Source organism: Amia ocellicauda, chromosome 7 (genome assembly GCF_036373705.1).
Source record: "Amia ocellicauda isolate fAmiCal2 chromosome 7, fAmiCal2.hap1, whole genome shotgun sequence".
In the NCBI taxonomy this organism is placed as follows: domain Eukaryota; kingdom Metazoa; phylum Chordata; class Actinopteri; order Amiiformes; family Amiidae; genus Amia; species Amia ocellicauda.
In genome coordinates, this window is record NC_089856.1 from 27,529,449 (window position 1) to 27,544,372 (window position 14,924).

Genomic DNA, 14,924 nt, shown 5'->3' on the forward strand with positions numbered 1-14,924 from the left:
CCATGAATATTTCTCTCATGACTGCTCTTGGGAGATGTTCATTAATATAGAACCGCTGTGAGCAAATCTGTCTGACTATTGAAAGTGCCAGAGTTATTTATGAAGGCATGCAAATGGAGTTTGAAGTACAAAAGAATTTTGAAAAAAAAAAAAAAAACGTCAGGCAAGAATGAAGTGAAATAATTATAGCAATAATAAAATGTTAGTTAAAGTAAGAGAAATACAGCACAGGAAAGACATTTGTGGGGGTGGGAGCAGCTATGCAGTCATCCATATAAACATAAAATGCAAAAAAAGAGATCAATCTAGGAAATAAAGTAGGTCATCTATATAAAATGTGGTGCATTTTGGAGCCATGGCTATAGTGTCTACTGTATTTCACTATACACATTCAGCTTTAGATTATTTCTTCTAAAAACTGTTCATATTGTTTGAACTTAATTGTTTAGGCGATAATCATAACCTAGTATAGGAACTGCAGCACCTTTCTTTTTGTTTTGTGTTTCACAGGGAGACGAAAAAAACTAAATTGAGCAATGTGAAACATGTGAAATGTGCACATGTAGACAGAATTTGCACAGAAGCTATTTATGGAAAGAAAAGGGAGTTTTTTTTATAGGCATAAAAAACTGTTGAAGGAATTTCCACGAACAAGTTGTTTTCGTTATCTGAAAGGTAGCCAAGAAACATTTATCACAAATACATAAACACGTTTAAATTGCTTATCTTCAGTAAGACTTCTGCTCATACCTTGCATCAGAAGTATGTATGCTGGCATAGTGGGGCTAAATTACTATTGTGGCATAATGATTCTAAACATATCATTCTGATCTATGGTACTGATGTTAACATTTTTAAAACTGGCCCACCATTAAAATCCACCTACAGATTAAGCACACAAGAAGAGACTACACATGATTGACCTGCTGCTGCTGCTATAATCCCTTCAATAATGGGAAAGGCTGGACAACAGTATAGTTTCTGAATTTATAGTATTTGTCTGAAGTTCAAGGGTAGCCCAAGGTTTACCAAAGAAAGATGTGAAATTAGTAACAAGGGCCAAATTACAGAAAACAAGAAATATATATTTCTTGAAATATGTTGTAGCTATTGCAAAATCAGCATTAAACAATCAAAAGTACAGAATACAACTTTGTACATCATTATCTGGTGGAGCTCAGGGACATCTAAAAATAGCACAGTACAGAAAGGAAGTAATATTACACCATGCAAACAATCCAGTCTGAGGTTTAACTGGTTAATAAACAATGCCAGAATACTTTTTTGAAATCTTGCGGATGGGAGTGCTGTAATACTGACGTGTAAATGATTTACTGAGCAGGGAATTTCATGCAGGTGTGTCAGAGGTTATGTGCAATAGACCAGCTTTATAGTAATGCTTTTCAGTTCAATTCAATAGATAAAATGTGAGCATGGATATATTTCTATCTATCATTTTACTTACCATTCCCTTTATCCTTATACAGTTATACTAAATGTACTCACACTTTGAATTTAAATCAATGTAATTTTTGTGATTAATTTAGTATACTGTGGATGCAAATCTATTAATATATCTTTCATTCTATCTATCATTTTATTGATAATGCTATATATCTATATACAGTTGTAATTACATATTCACACCTTTTATGTATGTATGTATTCATTTATTATCAATACTTATTTATTGATCCCATATTGTCAGAGAGTGTTGGACACTGGGAATGTATAATCTTTATTTGGGTAAGATCCAATAAGTAACCAGCAATGGCAGCAACCAAATTAATAATGCCAAATATCTTTCTATCATTTGTAACCTTCCTGGCCTATACTATGAAAGACTGCAGAGGTGTTACTTTGTTTCTGTGTGGGCAAACTACCCACTCCTATGTAATGAGAGATAATTAAATTCTCAATTTAACCACTATGCAAATCTGGCCCAGTATGTTGGTATTTGGAATGGGCTTTGGGTTAATTAAATTTGTACTTTGCAGAGCTGAACAGTTGTGCTTGGTTAAATATGTGATCACAATTATTTTCTTTCTGACACTGAAAAACTGAGGTTTCCATGGGTATTTTAACTGTGATAATAAGAACTTAGTATTGTTTGTATTACTCTCACACTTCCTTTTCCCCCACATACTGCAGGTCAAATTCCATTGCAAAAAGTATGTCAGGGGAAAGCACAATATTTCAGATTCTTCTTCTCTCACTCGCTGGGATATTCTAATATTGTTTGTTGCCAAATCAGATAACTGATTCCACTGTTGCAACATTCTATAGACCATGCTGAACAAGTTGTCGCAGAGGTTTAATGGCAACAGATCAAACTATGTCTTGCTTACACAATTCTTTGACTTAATGTAACCTAATGGTCTATATGTGATAACAAAATTAACTCTCACTGTACAGTTATTAAACTTACATCCAAAAGCAGATAGACAGTGTTGCAATAAACAGATTTAACACACTTAATGTTAATTTTTAATAATGCCCTCACCCTACCACCCTCATAGAGGCCCATTTTATGTTTGTGAACTACCACAACACACATATACTAAGTAATAGTTAACTGTTACCATACTGTGAGGATAAACACCATTAAAACACCCACAAAGTTTTGTTTGCAGCCCACATCATTATGATAGCAGAGGATACATACTGTATATGAACTTTAAGTTCCAACAAGGGGAGAATCCCTCCTAGACAATTTGTTTGAAAAGGGGAAATAAAGAAAAACTTTTAAGAAATTGGTAATTCCCTGCGTTTCAAGCAGGTGTATAAAAGTGAGATATCCGAGAGTCTTTCAGTCCAAGATCTACCTCCGTTCTGTGCTAACTTGTTATTTGTTACCTGTTCTCAATTATTTTGAAACGTTAACATGAACTGCCGGACCCTGACTGTGGCTGCAGGGGTCTTGTTTATTCTGGTGATCATTTCCTGCAGTATCACAGAGTCAGCCAGTAAGTAAGACGTACTAACAACATAGTCGGGTTCTATACCTCAAGAATCGAATTGAAATTAATGTATGATCTTCCGTTACTGTTTTAGGAACAGATGGCTGTTGCACTCAATATATATCTTCAATTGACAATATAAAAGTGAAGCTGATACGGGAATACAAGAAACAGGATTTGAATGGAGTTTGCAATATTGATGCTATTGTGTAAGAAATACTTTTTATTTTTCAGCCCTGCATTTTGTCTGCTTTGCATTATCGTGTTTTACTATGGGTTTTTTTTAAAGAGAAATTGACAATTGTCTTCCGATTTGCAAGGGAATATGGTAAATCAACCTTGCTCACACACCATGATCCTAGTACTAACACAAGAGAGATGTAGCTAGCCTACACATGTTTTCCGCAATGTGTGCTGTCAAGCCATGTGCTTTTTTTTCATGCGTGAGTGTGGTCACTAGTTCTTATCCCAACTAAGGATGTCGATGTATCTTTTTAAGTATTTACATTTTTTTGTTTTTATATTTTAATGTTTGTATTCTTTATACAATTCAATAGTTAAAAAATTTAACAGTGATGAATCCATAATGAAATTAACCAATGCACTGTGCAAGTGCATTAGTTAATTTCATTATAGATTCATCACTGTTCATCATTGTATATCAATGTATACAACAGTGGACCTGAGGTGTGTGTTGTAATGTCCTTTTCAGGTTCATCATGAAGAGAGGACGGCAGATCTGTGCCAATCCTAAAGCAAAGAAAGTGAAAGAAATCGTTAAACACCTGAAGTAAGTATTTTTCATTACAATATTTAATAAACAGTAAAAGCACAAGGCTGCAATGAAATAAAAGCTAATTCAGTAATTGTACCACTAAATTATGAAAATATATTTTAAATTAAATCATACAATATACATAGACAGATAGGTACATGCATAATAAAAGCCATTCTTCTACAACATCCTAAATACTACTTGCTTGGGTTAATGTGTATTCAGTGTATTGAGAGAAAGGTTCATTGTCAGATATTAGTATAATTTTGGTATAAAGTTTTGCTTATTTGTCACAAATGTGTTAATTAACATTATTCTCTCTTCATATTTTAACAATTATAGACATTTTGTTATTGATATACCTGCATATATTATTGTTTGAAAGTGTTTTTTTTTTGTTATAGCAAAAGGAAGGACAGAAAGTCTGGGAAAAGAACAAGACGACACTCTTCTTCCACAGATGTTTAATGTCAAACCAGCAAAACTTGAGATTTAAAGTTACTAGTGGAAGGCTTTTATTTCACTATGACTGCACCACATACATTACATAGCACATAATAGTTTATAGCAGTCTGCAAAAGTGTATGCATTTTTCAATGCTTTTGCTTAATTAAGCTTAAAAGAGGTAAACCTTTGTAAGGTGCAATACTTATTCTTCAGAGATTCACAGGTGTTAAGGGAAGAGACAATACAAAATAATAATAAACAGAAACATATTCCCTAATATAAACCTTTACTCTATACAATAAGATACTCATTGCAGAACTGCATTTCTTTCCTTGTGTGATTGTGTAAACAAGGTCACTGTCTGACAGACTTAGTCTCACGGTACTGTGCTATAGATACCTATAAGAACAGGGTCTGATAAGAACCAGGGATTTGGGCTTGATACATGTACAAGACCCCCTTATATTAAACATTGCGTATGCCTTAATTTTCAACGGTTTAGTCATATATGGGTCTCCCTGACCATTTGTCAGGCAGAAACCGAACTTGCACTCATCATGGGACAGACATGTGAGCCTGTTATCTTTCTTTCCTGTCTGGTCTGCATAAAAATGCCTGTACTTTGTAACTTCTCTAAGACTGTTCTTGAGATTGCCTCTCGAAAACCTCTTCCATGCGGCCGCTCGTAATAAATTCCTCTTGATTGAAAATACATCTCTCTACATACATTACATTACTGGGACATTATTATTTGGACATACATTATTTGGACTCTTCACTCATATACTGTCAGTTTGCACATGCAATTAATCTAAATAGGTAAAGTACATTATTCTTTTCAAAGATTGTATTGGTGAGGATGAATAAATATTAAAATACAATACTCTTGAGACACACTGTTAATGTGTTAATCTGACAGTTTTCTGTTTTATTTGTAAATGACATTCGGTGAATGATGGCGTTTAAAACTTGCAAGATGTATTTCATAAATGAGGTCAACAATTATAGCGATTTCCCTTCTCTGCAGTGGAAGTTGAATTGCAACAATCTGAGCTATTGTTACACAGCATGAATTTATAAACACGTGTTGCTAATAAATTAATCTTTAAATTTGCCTGATGTCATTGCCTTTGTAACCTTATTCTCAATGGTATTTTACAGCATTGAAAAATTGAATAAAAAAATGTAAAAGAATAATGTGTACCTTCTGTGTTCTTTACATGTGACAGAACAGGATGCCCTAGTTTTTAGGAGGTTGCATTACACCAGTCAAGAGCAAACAAGTTTTAAAAACAAATGAAAAGAGCATCACCCATACTAAATACACACAATAATTACAATGCTAAATATGATTCATTCCACAAGACAAAATAAAATGATTCACGACTTGATATAAATAGTATAAAATAATTAATGAAGGCAAGACTTTGTTTATTTTTTGTATATATATATTTAAAATTTTGCTAAAAGAAAAAAATAATTTAGTTTATTCCCTGTCAGCTGTTAAAGAGTGAATTAAGCAAGCATTTTTCGCACTGTGTTCAACATTTTTTTATATAGTAATAAATGCAGAAACAGTTTAGTGCGTTTAGAATCGTTTGCCCTTTTCTAATCCTCTGATTCAAATCTTCAAACTCAACTCAGCATATCTGCATTCATGTAATCCCAATTTTTTTTGGTGCCTCTTGCACGTTTCAGTTTGCTTTGACAGTGTACTGCATATCATTATTTTTGTATTAAAATCTGTGACACCAAATAACTTCTACAAAAAGCAAGTTCCTCTGTGTTGGCAAATGCTAATATTTTATTATTTGCTTGCATCTATTCTAGCATTTCAGCCTTAATACCTAATCCACCCATACTTCCACCCACACTTTAACATTCCTGAACAATATCTGGGTATATACCTCACTTCTGGTATGTTTACTTAATAATTGCTTCCATGCATCTGCCTTGAAACAAATGTGCTGTGGAGGATACAAAATCTTCATATATATATTCACCTTAAATAGGCCACCCTCAATCTACTGCCAAGTCTAGGACAAGTATTTAAATGAGCAGGGTGGGCTTTATATGAGGGGTGGTATAGAAAGAGAGTTGTATACTGATGCAAAACTTGTGGTATTAGAGGGTGACATTACAAAGAGTTAATGCAGACAAGTCCTCCCTTTCTCTGAATTGTGATGTAGATTGAATCGCAAATATGCAATACATACAAATGCACCTTACATCATACAATAAGTTTAATTAAAAATAATAATTTAGGTGAAACTAAAGTAGAATAGATTACATACAGATAACTACAGTAAATCCTACAACATATGGAAGCAAACCTTTTTTTTTATTATTTTAAAAACCTAACTCAGCTTTTGTTGTTTACTTGGATGTAGCAGTTCTTTGATTACCAAAATGTAACCACTCAGGATGTTATGATCATGACTTACGAACCCCAGCAGACCCAGAAAAGCCACAAGTGATGTCCCATCAGTCTTATAAAAGCGAAGAAATAAGCTTGGCTGCACATACAGACACCACCATTGACCCTCCAGCAGAATGTCTAGCAAAAGACTACTCCTTGGGACCCTACTGTCCGGATTCATTCTGAGCATAATTTTTGTGCAAAGTTTTGCATGTGAGTATTTGTTACATTTGAATTTATATATGCTTAATGATATTTTGCTTTATAATACATTAAGAGTGTACTAATGTGGTTATTTACCACATTAGTTGGATACATTTTTCACTATCTATATATATGAGCTCTTGTACCAGTGAGCACAAAATAGCATTATCTATAGCATTACCTGTACCATTCTAGTGTAATATCTTCTGTATTCCTGGAGCATTAAAAGTAATTGTTACATACCGCGGGCATGGGAACAGGGGAACCCAGTTGAGATGCTGGTGGGATGGTCAAGACAGACGGGGGTCGGATATCAGCAGGACAGGGCTAACAGTGGTAAGGCAAAGATGTGGTTGTGGTCACGGCCAAGGCTCAAGCGATCAGGCAAACAGGCAATCGGGAAGAGCAAGGTCGTGGTCAGGATGTCAATCAGGAGGTCACGGAAACAAGACTATAACAAGGCATGGTGAGACTGCTCAGAGATGTAGCTAACACTAACAAAACTTCACAACTTGTGACACACAGTGAGGGGTTTACATGGGCACAAGAGGGAAGAAAGGAACCAAGTTTGGGAGGTGCATGGCGAATGGGGGCAGAGGGTGATTGAACAAGTGCATATGGTGTTCAGGAATGTTGATTGATTGATTGATTGAAGAGTGCTGGTCTGTGGCCGCGACAGTAATACAGCTGAATGGATGACAAGGGTGATAAATAGGTTTGATTTGTTAGAGATCCCTAGTTGAAATTTTACTGCAGGTTAGATTGCACAAAGGAAAGATGACTATGGGTACCCACAACATATATGTGTGCCTGTGTCCTCTGCCTCTACTGTTTTTGATGTCATTGAATTATATATAATAAATATACTCTAAGTAGTGCTTAACAACTCTAGTCCTGGAGGAGTACCACATGGTTTTACAGTCCTGAATCTTAAGACCTGGGAGAAGAGTTATGTTTGTGTAAATAATAAAATAAATCACATTTGAATATTAGGATTAGGCAGAATGAAAACCAAAAGATACTATTTCTACTCAAGAGACAGTTGTAGTCCTCTGAGATAAAAGTACTTAAGCACAAAATAGTGGTACCAAGAATGACTCCATCGACTACTTTTATTACTTCCTAGACTCCTACCAACCAGCCCTTTGTTTCTGTGAGTCAGAGTCAGACTCAGTAGTGATGATAAACATTGCTCTGATGTGTGTCCTAATGCCATCATTGTTCCTTCTCCTTGCTCCTGTGTTTACTAGACAGTTGTGTTCTGATTTGGTTCAGCTGAGAAGCCTCAAGAATATGATTTTTCTTTTGTTTGTTTGGGTCTTACAGATGGCCCAATGACCCATGACTGCTGTATTAAATACACCCAAAAACCTGTGCCCCTCAAGGCAATCAAAGGGTTTGTTGAACAAAGTTCATTGGAAGTCTGCAGAATAGATGCAATCATGTAAGTAAAATATGTATGTATTAAATCACAGTCCAGAATGTCTATTGAGTAGAATCTTATACAACTGGGCTATAATCACAATTATAATTCAAATAAACCTTTAACTGAATTTGAACTTCAACAATGCACTCAGAAATGTCAAGTCAAGCAATGACTGCATTAAAGAACTGCTAACTTTGTACAACCTCTTCAGGCACTGTACATATAGTTACCTTTCAGTAAAGAACATATATTGATGTAATGTAATTACTGTGCTCTAGAAGTCTTCTACTGATTATTATAATGAATCTCTTCCTTTTTCTTCTATTGATGCATTTAAGATTCCACACTATTGCTGAAAAGAAAATATGTGCCAATGGAAAGGAAGCCTGGGTCAAGAGAGCACTGAAAAAGCTAAGGTACAACATATATGCTGGTGCCGGAAAGCTCCAGTCTAGCAGGTCTTATAATATAGATAACCCCAACATTATCAGCTTTTAATGAATGTTTTACAAAACACTTATAATTCTGAGCTATTAAGCAGGTAGTGTGGTAAATACAAATACCCAAATACCAAATAGTAGTGATATACATTTCTTGAACTAACTGGATTGGAGCTCTTCAGGACCAGGGTCAGTTATGGATAACAAGACACAGGATACATACAATATACTACTCCAGTGAGTACCACACTGAATCGGTTATTAATTTGTGGTTGACCTGTGCCACAATAACAGACCAACAGTCAAAGCTTCATCCACAGCCAGGTGCTGCCACACTGCAACTGAAATATTTGTAAGAATAAGGGCCTTGGATAAGGGCGTCTACTAATAAATAAATAAATAAATAAATAAATAAATAAATACGTAAATAATAACAGTGTACAAACTGTTTTTTAACATGCCTATTCATTCATTTTATACAAATGTATTCTGCAATCCATTCATCCCAAATGTGACTGCATTGCACTGGTAACTATGTCTCTGTGTGTCTCTGTGTCTCTTCTAGCTCCAGACTGAAGCAACTTGCTAATACCGGATCAGATGGAAATGATGAAGAGAAAAAAGCTTAAGAGCTTTACTGAAAAAACTAAAACATAAACAAATGCAAAAGGCATAAATATAATGCTGTTCATCTATTGCAAATTATATGCTAAGCCCCACTGAAATATCAATTACTCTTATTATCACAAATACATCTATATCTCTATCTATATCCATATCTCACAAGTCAGTCTATATCAAACCACTGCTAGATAAAGGCCTCCCAAAGATGTTTCCACTTGCTTCAAGCTGCAATATATATATATATATATATATATATATATATATATATATATATATATATATATATATTTCCATATATATACAGGTACTAAATTGTACATTTTGCTAAAACGTTTCATTTGGTTTTATGTCATTTCTAATAAAAGTAAGAGTGAACTGAATGATCTCGTCTCTTTACCTGGGTATTGTATTCAAAAAAGGGAAAGAGTTCAGTACAATAGATCTGTGGAATGACATCACCTACTTCCCTGATTGAGCAATAGCTACAGTGTGATGAGACAAAGAACTTGTGCTGGGAAATTACATCCAACTTAGAGACAAAGCTTCAGAGGCAGGGAGAATGTGAACTTTACCCACGCATTACATAGTAAATCTGTTAATAAATCATGGTATTGTGTGGGGAAAGTTGGGATGATCTTATATGAAGCATATATTGTATGCTTAGCTGTCATTAGTTATATAAACAAGTAATGGTAATATCCTTCAAATATTCAATAAAACTGCATAGAGCTAGAAGAAAACATGAAAAATGGGAACATGTACAATTTGTCTGTGTGTGTATGTGTGTGTGTATATATATATATATATATATATACACTTGTCTGTAGCTATCACCCTCAAGTAGAGTGTCAGAAATGTATGAGGAAGTGCATTCTGTGCTTTGGGAAGTAAAAAAAAAAAAACAAGAAAACAATGTAAACACAATACACTTTTGAAATAAGGGACATACCCTTTTAATAATAATAATAATAATAATAATAATAATAATAATAATAATAATAATATAGTATTATTATAGTATAGTAGTATCATAGTATTATGATTATTATTGAAAAAAATCCATCTAATCCCAAGTATAACAGGAAGGTTAGGTTTCAAAATGTTTTTTATTATATTTCTTAATCAACCATTAGTTTCAGTGTTAACAAGCTTAACAGTATTTGCGAATTAATTAAAAGTGATACCAGTAGCAAATTAAAATTGAAGTTAAAAATATGTGACGTATAAAGGTATCTGCAAGATAAAACCATCTGCTTTCCTCAGAAGGAAACTTCCTTTTTTATTTATTCTATTACATTCTATGACTGAGGGATGTGAGGTTTGGTGACCTGGTTTTTGTAAAAAATGCCTAAACCCACCCCTGCCTTTCAAACCCACATTGGAAACACTTGTCCTACATAATTGTATTTTCTTTTTCATTAAAAAATCTGTTTGGATTCATCATCTGTCAAAAAGTTTGAGTAATTTCTCTATGATTTAGCCTCTTGATCCTCTTTTATGTTTAAGAAACAGTTTGAATTCAAATGTTTTTCTTTTTCTATGATGTGTTAGAACATAAGTAAACTATTAGTTATAGTTTCAATCATACTTTAATTTAGAACACTTTTAAGTTGCTGCCTGTCTGCTGTGATCAATTGAGGCAAGTGAGTGGAGATCAAAAACAATTTTTTAATTTTGCCTGAAGACTGAAAAATTTGATCACCTTTGATAAAGGACTTAACTGTAGTGAATTAGAACATCGTTATGCATTACTAATTGTTAACACTTCGTATCATAGACGTGAGGGTATCTTTCAGATTCGTGGCTATTGCTTCATCACTAAATACAGCACAGTATGGTTTCCCAGAGGTGTTCTGACTGAAATATAAAGGAAAGATAAAACAAAGGTGCCTTAGTAATGTGGCGATCATTATGAAAAACATTGTATTTATTTATATTCTAGGTTTGATGCTGGAAAATCAATGGCCTGAAGACAGATTCCTAAAATTACAATCTACAAGAAGGGAAAGCATGCTTGAGTGTTAAAGAATGTGCAGCATGAATAAAGGCCTCTTATGGGAAACCAGGTTTGTAAAACACATTACTTTCATACACATCATAAAATCTATCTAGCTCTGTAAGTGCAGCATATCAAATGTCAAAATACACAGAAAATAAAATCAAAATGAAGTTCCTCAAAGGTTTGAAATGAACTCAGAGTAGACTCCTTCCTTTTTATATTTATATTATATGTATACATATTGAAAAACACTGCGTTCAAGTTACCTTTAAAGGTGGGAAGGGTACGTTTTTGCTTCATAGGGTTATATTTAAAATAAAGATTGCTGTGCAATACAGAGACAACTTTTAATACAATAATCAATATTCATACAATATTCATACTTCTCACAAGGAAACCAATGATATTTGGATAAGTGGATCCAGAATAAAGAATATCACAAGAAACAAATGATATGTGTATATGTGTGTGTCATTATTTTAATGCTTCTCTATAGTAGGCAAAGACTCATGAAGAATTATTGTCATTTAATTAAGCACAAAATACAAACAGTGTTGTGGTGACATAATATTGTATGCATATTGACCATCGCAGTCCAAATAAAGTAACTACCTTGTAGTTACAATTTACAATCATTTCTGTGGTATGTGTGGTCAGAGTGTTAACCTCCCATTATTCAAAGTACTTAACTGTCATTCACCATTGCCGCATACTAAAAAAGAAATATGTGGAGATGTTCTATTTTCAAGAACTCCTATACAAAATACAATACCTTATGTAATACAAAAAAGATAACATGTTTTCAAGGTTAACATTTTAATGATTGCTTCTGTGTATTTGTGTGTATTTGCATGCCTTTTTCCCCCACACTCACTTAAACATGTTTATATGTAACATACACCTTATCAGCATGACCCAAAATGGAACAGATGAATTCCTTCAGTTATAAATAGAATCTGTGGTTTAGCCTGACTCCTGTTTGTATAGAGAAGCCTTAATTTTAGTTTCTAAATGTTACCTTACCTGACACACACTAGTCAGTGATGTATTGTGACCTCAATGCTGTAGCCCCCTTGTTTCTGAAAACCACCACACCATTTTCCTTTATACTTGCGTTTACATTTTCATGTATACGTGCTCTGTGTAGCATAGTATCGTACTTTGATAAATCTTGTCAATCACCATCCATGTATCCATTTCCAAGCATTTATATTAATGTAATTTATAAGAACTGGTGACACATACAAATGTGGAGCAGACCCACATTACGAGCTTGTTAAATCATCTTCCATGATTGGCGATTCAAACTGAAACCAAAGCAGTGGGTGCAAACGTTAAAACTTACAGTCATTTCTACTGAATCATTTAGAATTTAGGACAGCTGCACCGAATTTAGTCAAGTACAACACATACAGAGAAAGATACATTGCAAAATGCAGACATTTTATTCTTCTGAATTTCTGTGCTGACCAAAACAAAATCAGCTTAAACTATTAATTAATTTGATTAGAAAAAGATCAAAGATTAGAAATCGATCAATAATGTATTCTTGATGTAACTGTAAAAGTTATTTTTTTAAATTCAATGTATACAGGCTATTGACTATAAGCATACCACATACTGTAACGGACACAAAATACATCTCACTGACAATCTGGAAATAAAGGGGAATGATTGTTAAATTGAATTACAATAAATGCTTGTTTTCACTTTAAAGATATTTGTGTGTATATGTATGTGTGATTTACAATAAGTTAATAGATCATGCGGAGGTTTGTCTCATATTGTATAAGAGATGTCATTTTGTGCAGTTTGTGCAGCTTCACTTCACAGGCCTCTCACCCAAACTCTTATGCAATAAGAGACAACATTTGCACAACCTATTAACGTATACAATATTACTAGATGGAGCTGTGGTATGCTACAATACCTTAATGTAGAAATGAATGTATCACAAAAATGAATGGATAGATTCCAACACTGATAATGTTTGCAACACTGCAATACCTTGCAGCTTAAGTTGCTAAACAATTAAACTCCATCTGTTGGTAGTGGCCAGTACAGTTTGTAATACATTGCAGCCACCATGCGGAGAAAAGGTGGTACTATCAGTATCAGTATCAGGTGGTTATTGTTGAACGCAATTAATGTTTTTAGTCAATTATTATTATTATTTTTATTTCTTGGCAGACGCCCTTATCCAGGGCGACTTACAAAATAAGTGCAAAGACAGTCAATGTAAAAGACAGACTACATTCTGAATGCATAATTAGAGGCACACTTAAAATAGATGCATTTATTCATCTGAAACTTCTGAATCTCTGTTTCTTTGTTTGATTTTGAGAAAAAAAAATGGTTGGTAGCCCAAACACACAGCTGTAATTCTTGTCAAAGGTTTCAAAGTGGAACCTAAGATTCAAGATGTCATCATAAGACCACACTGGGTATTGCTTGTGGAACTCAACAACCTTGGTTTACCACTGAAACAAATTCTATGACAAAGTAAAAGTAAAATATGCACATCTGAAGCTGAAATGGAGAAGTGTTTGAGTTGCTAATGTTTTGAAGTACGGTACTTAACTTCAAATGTATAGTGTTCAGCATAAATGTAAATCCTATGCTTAATAAATGTAAGGGACATTATTCATTATTGTTCTATTAAGGAATACAAACTATTTATTAAGAAAACATTAAAAATGAACACATCCTCAAAACTCTATAGCTACTATACTCTGCAAAACATAGTGACAGTTTTCAAGATAGTACGACTTAAGTGAGACAAAATGAATAATATGGAAGCATAAAAAGTACAGAAAAAATATATTTTAAGTAAATTAATTATCACATACATCAGGTCCCAAACAACCATCCTTTTCCAACATGTGTAGTTTTGAACAAATTATTCTTCACACAAAGCATGTTTCCTACAATGGGATGACATTTTCTTATGTTACCAACAGAGGGTGCCAAAGAATTACTATTCATATTGTATATTGAATACTGTTAATTGGTTTATTAAGCCTTCCTATACGTACTGATGAGTAGCAGTAGAGGACCTGATTGAGTAACAAGTAGGATGATTTATTGGAGTTGGTAATTATAGTATTTTAAGCAGAGGTAAAGATTTGGAAATACACCATATCACTTTCCTGTGCATTTTAGCACAGTACACAACTGTACACTTTTACTCTTTTTAGTACACCATACTTAATTTTACAAAAAAATCTTGTTCTTTTTTGGAACAATTATCACATATAAAACTTGATATATCCATCCATCCATCCATTTTCAAAACTGCTTATCCTGGTGAGGGTCACAGGGACGAATTCTCAAGAACCTCTCCTTTGAGAAAGCAAACACATTTTCATTAAGATAAACAACAGTGACACAGAATAAAAACTTAATTCTAAGTATTAAGAGAGAGAGAGAGAGAGAGAGAGAGAGAGAGAGAGAGAGAGAGAGAGAGAATATATAAATGATGTGATGGAGTGTACATCCCTAGGGGTTGAGGAACGTGCACTCCATCTTTGGAAAGGAGGCTGAAGTCAAGGCGACCATCTTGAGCCTCTACAGGATGTAATTGGTTGTTGTCTGATGGGATTAATGGGATAATTGAATGCACTTGGTGAG

At 33.9% G+C, this 14,924-nt stretch overlaps 2 protein-coding genes across 2 annotated transcripts; both read left to right on the forward strand.

The window, feature by feature from the left end:
- The first annotated feature begins 2,648 nt into the window (after window positions 1–2,648).
- LOC136753122 (C-C motif chemokine 20) lies at window positions 2,649–5,301 on the forward strand. The gene is made up of 4 exons (XM_066708971.1): window positions 2,649–2,966; window positions 3,055–3,169; window positions 3,673–3,750; window positions 4,140–5,301. The coding sequence occupies exons 1-4, from the start codon at window positions 2,885–2,887 to the stop codon at window positions 4,201–4,203; spliced, it is 339 nt and encodes a 112-aa protein (XP_066565068.1). The 5' UTR covers window positions 2,649–2,884; the 3' UTR covers window positions 4,204–5,301.
- A 1,369-nt stretch (window positions 5,302–6,670) lies between these two features.
- ccl20l (C-C motif chemokine ligand 20-like) lies at window positions 6,671–10,205 on the forward strand. The gene is made up of 4 exons (XM_066708973.1): window positions 6,671–6,814; window positions 8,132–8,249; window positions 8,570–8,647; window positions 9,237–10,205. The coding sequence occupies exons 1-4, from the start codon at window positions 6,736–6,738 to the stop codon at window positions 9,298–9,300; spliced, it is 339 nt and encodes a 112-aa protein (XP_066565070.1). The 5' UTR covers window positions 6,671–6,735; the 3' UTR covers window positions 9,301–10,205.
- Window positions 10,206–14,924: the final 4,719 nt, after the last annotated feature.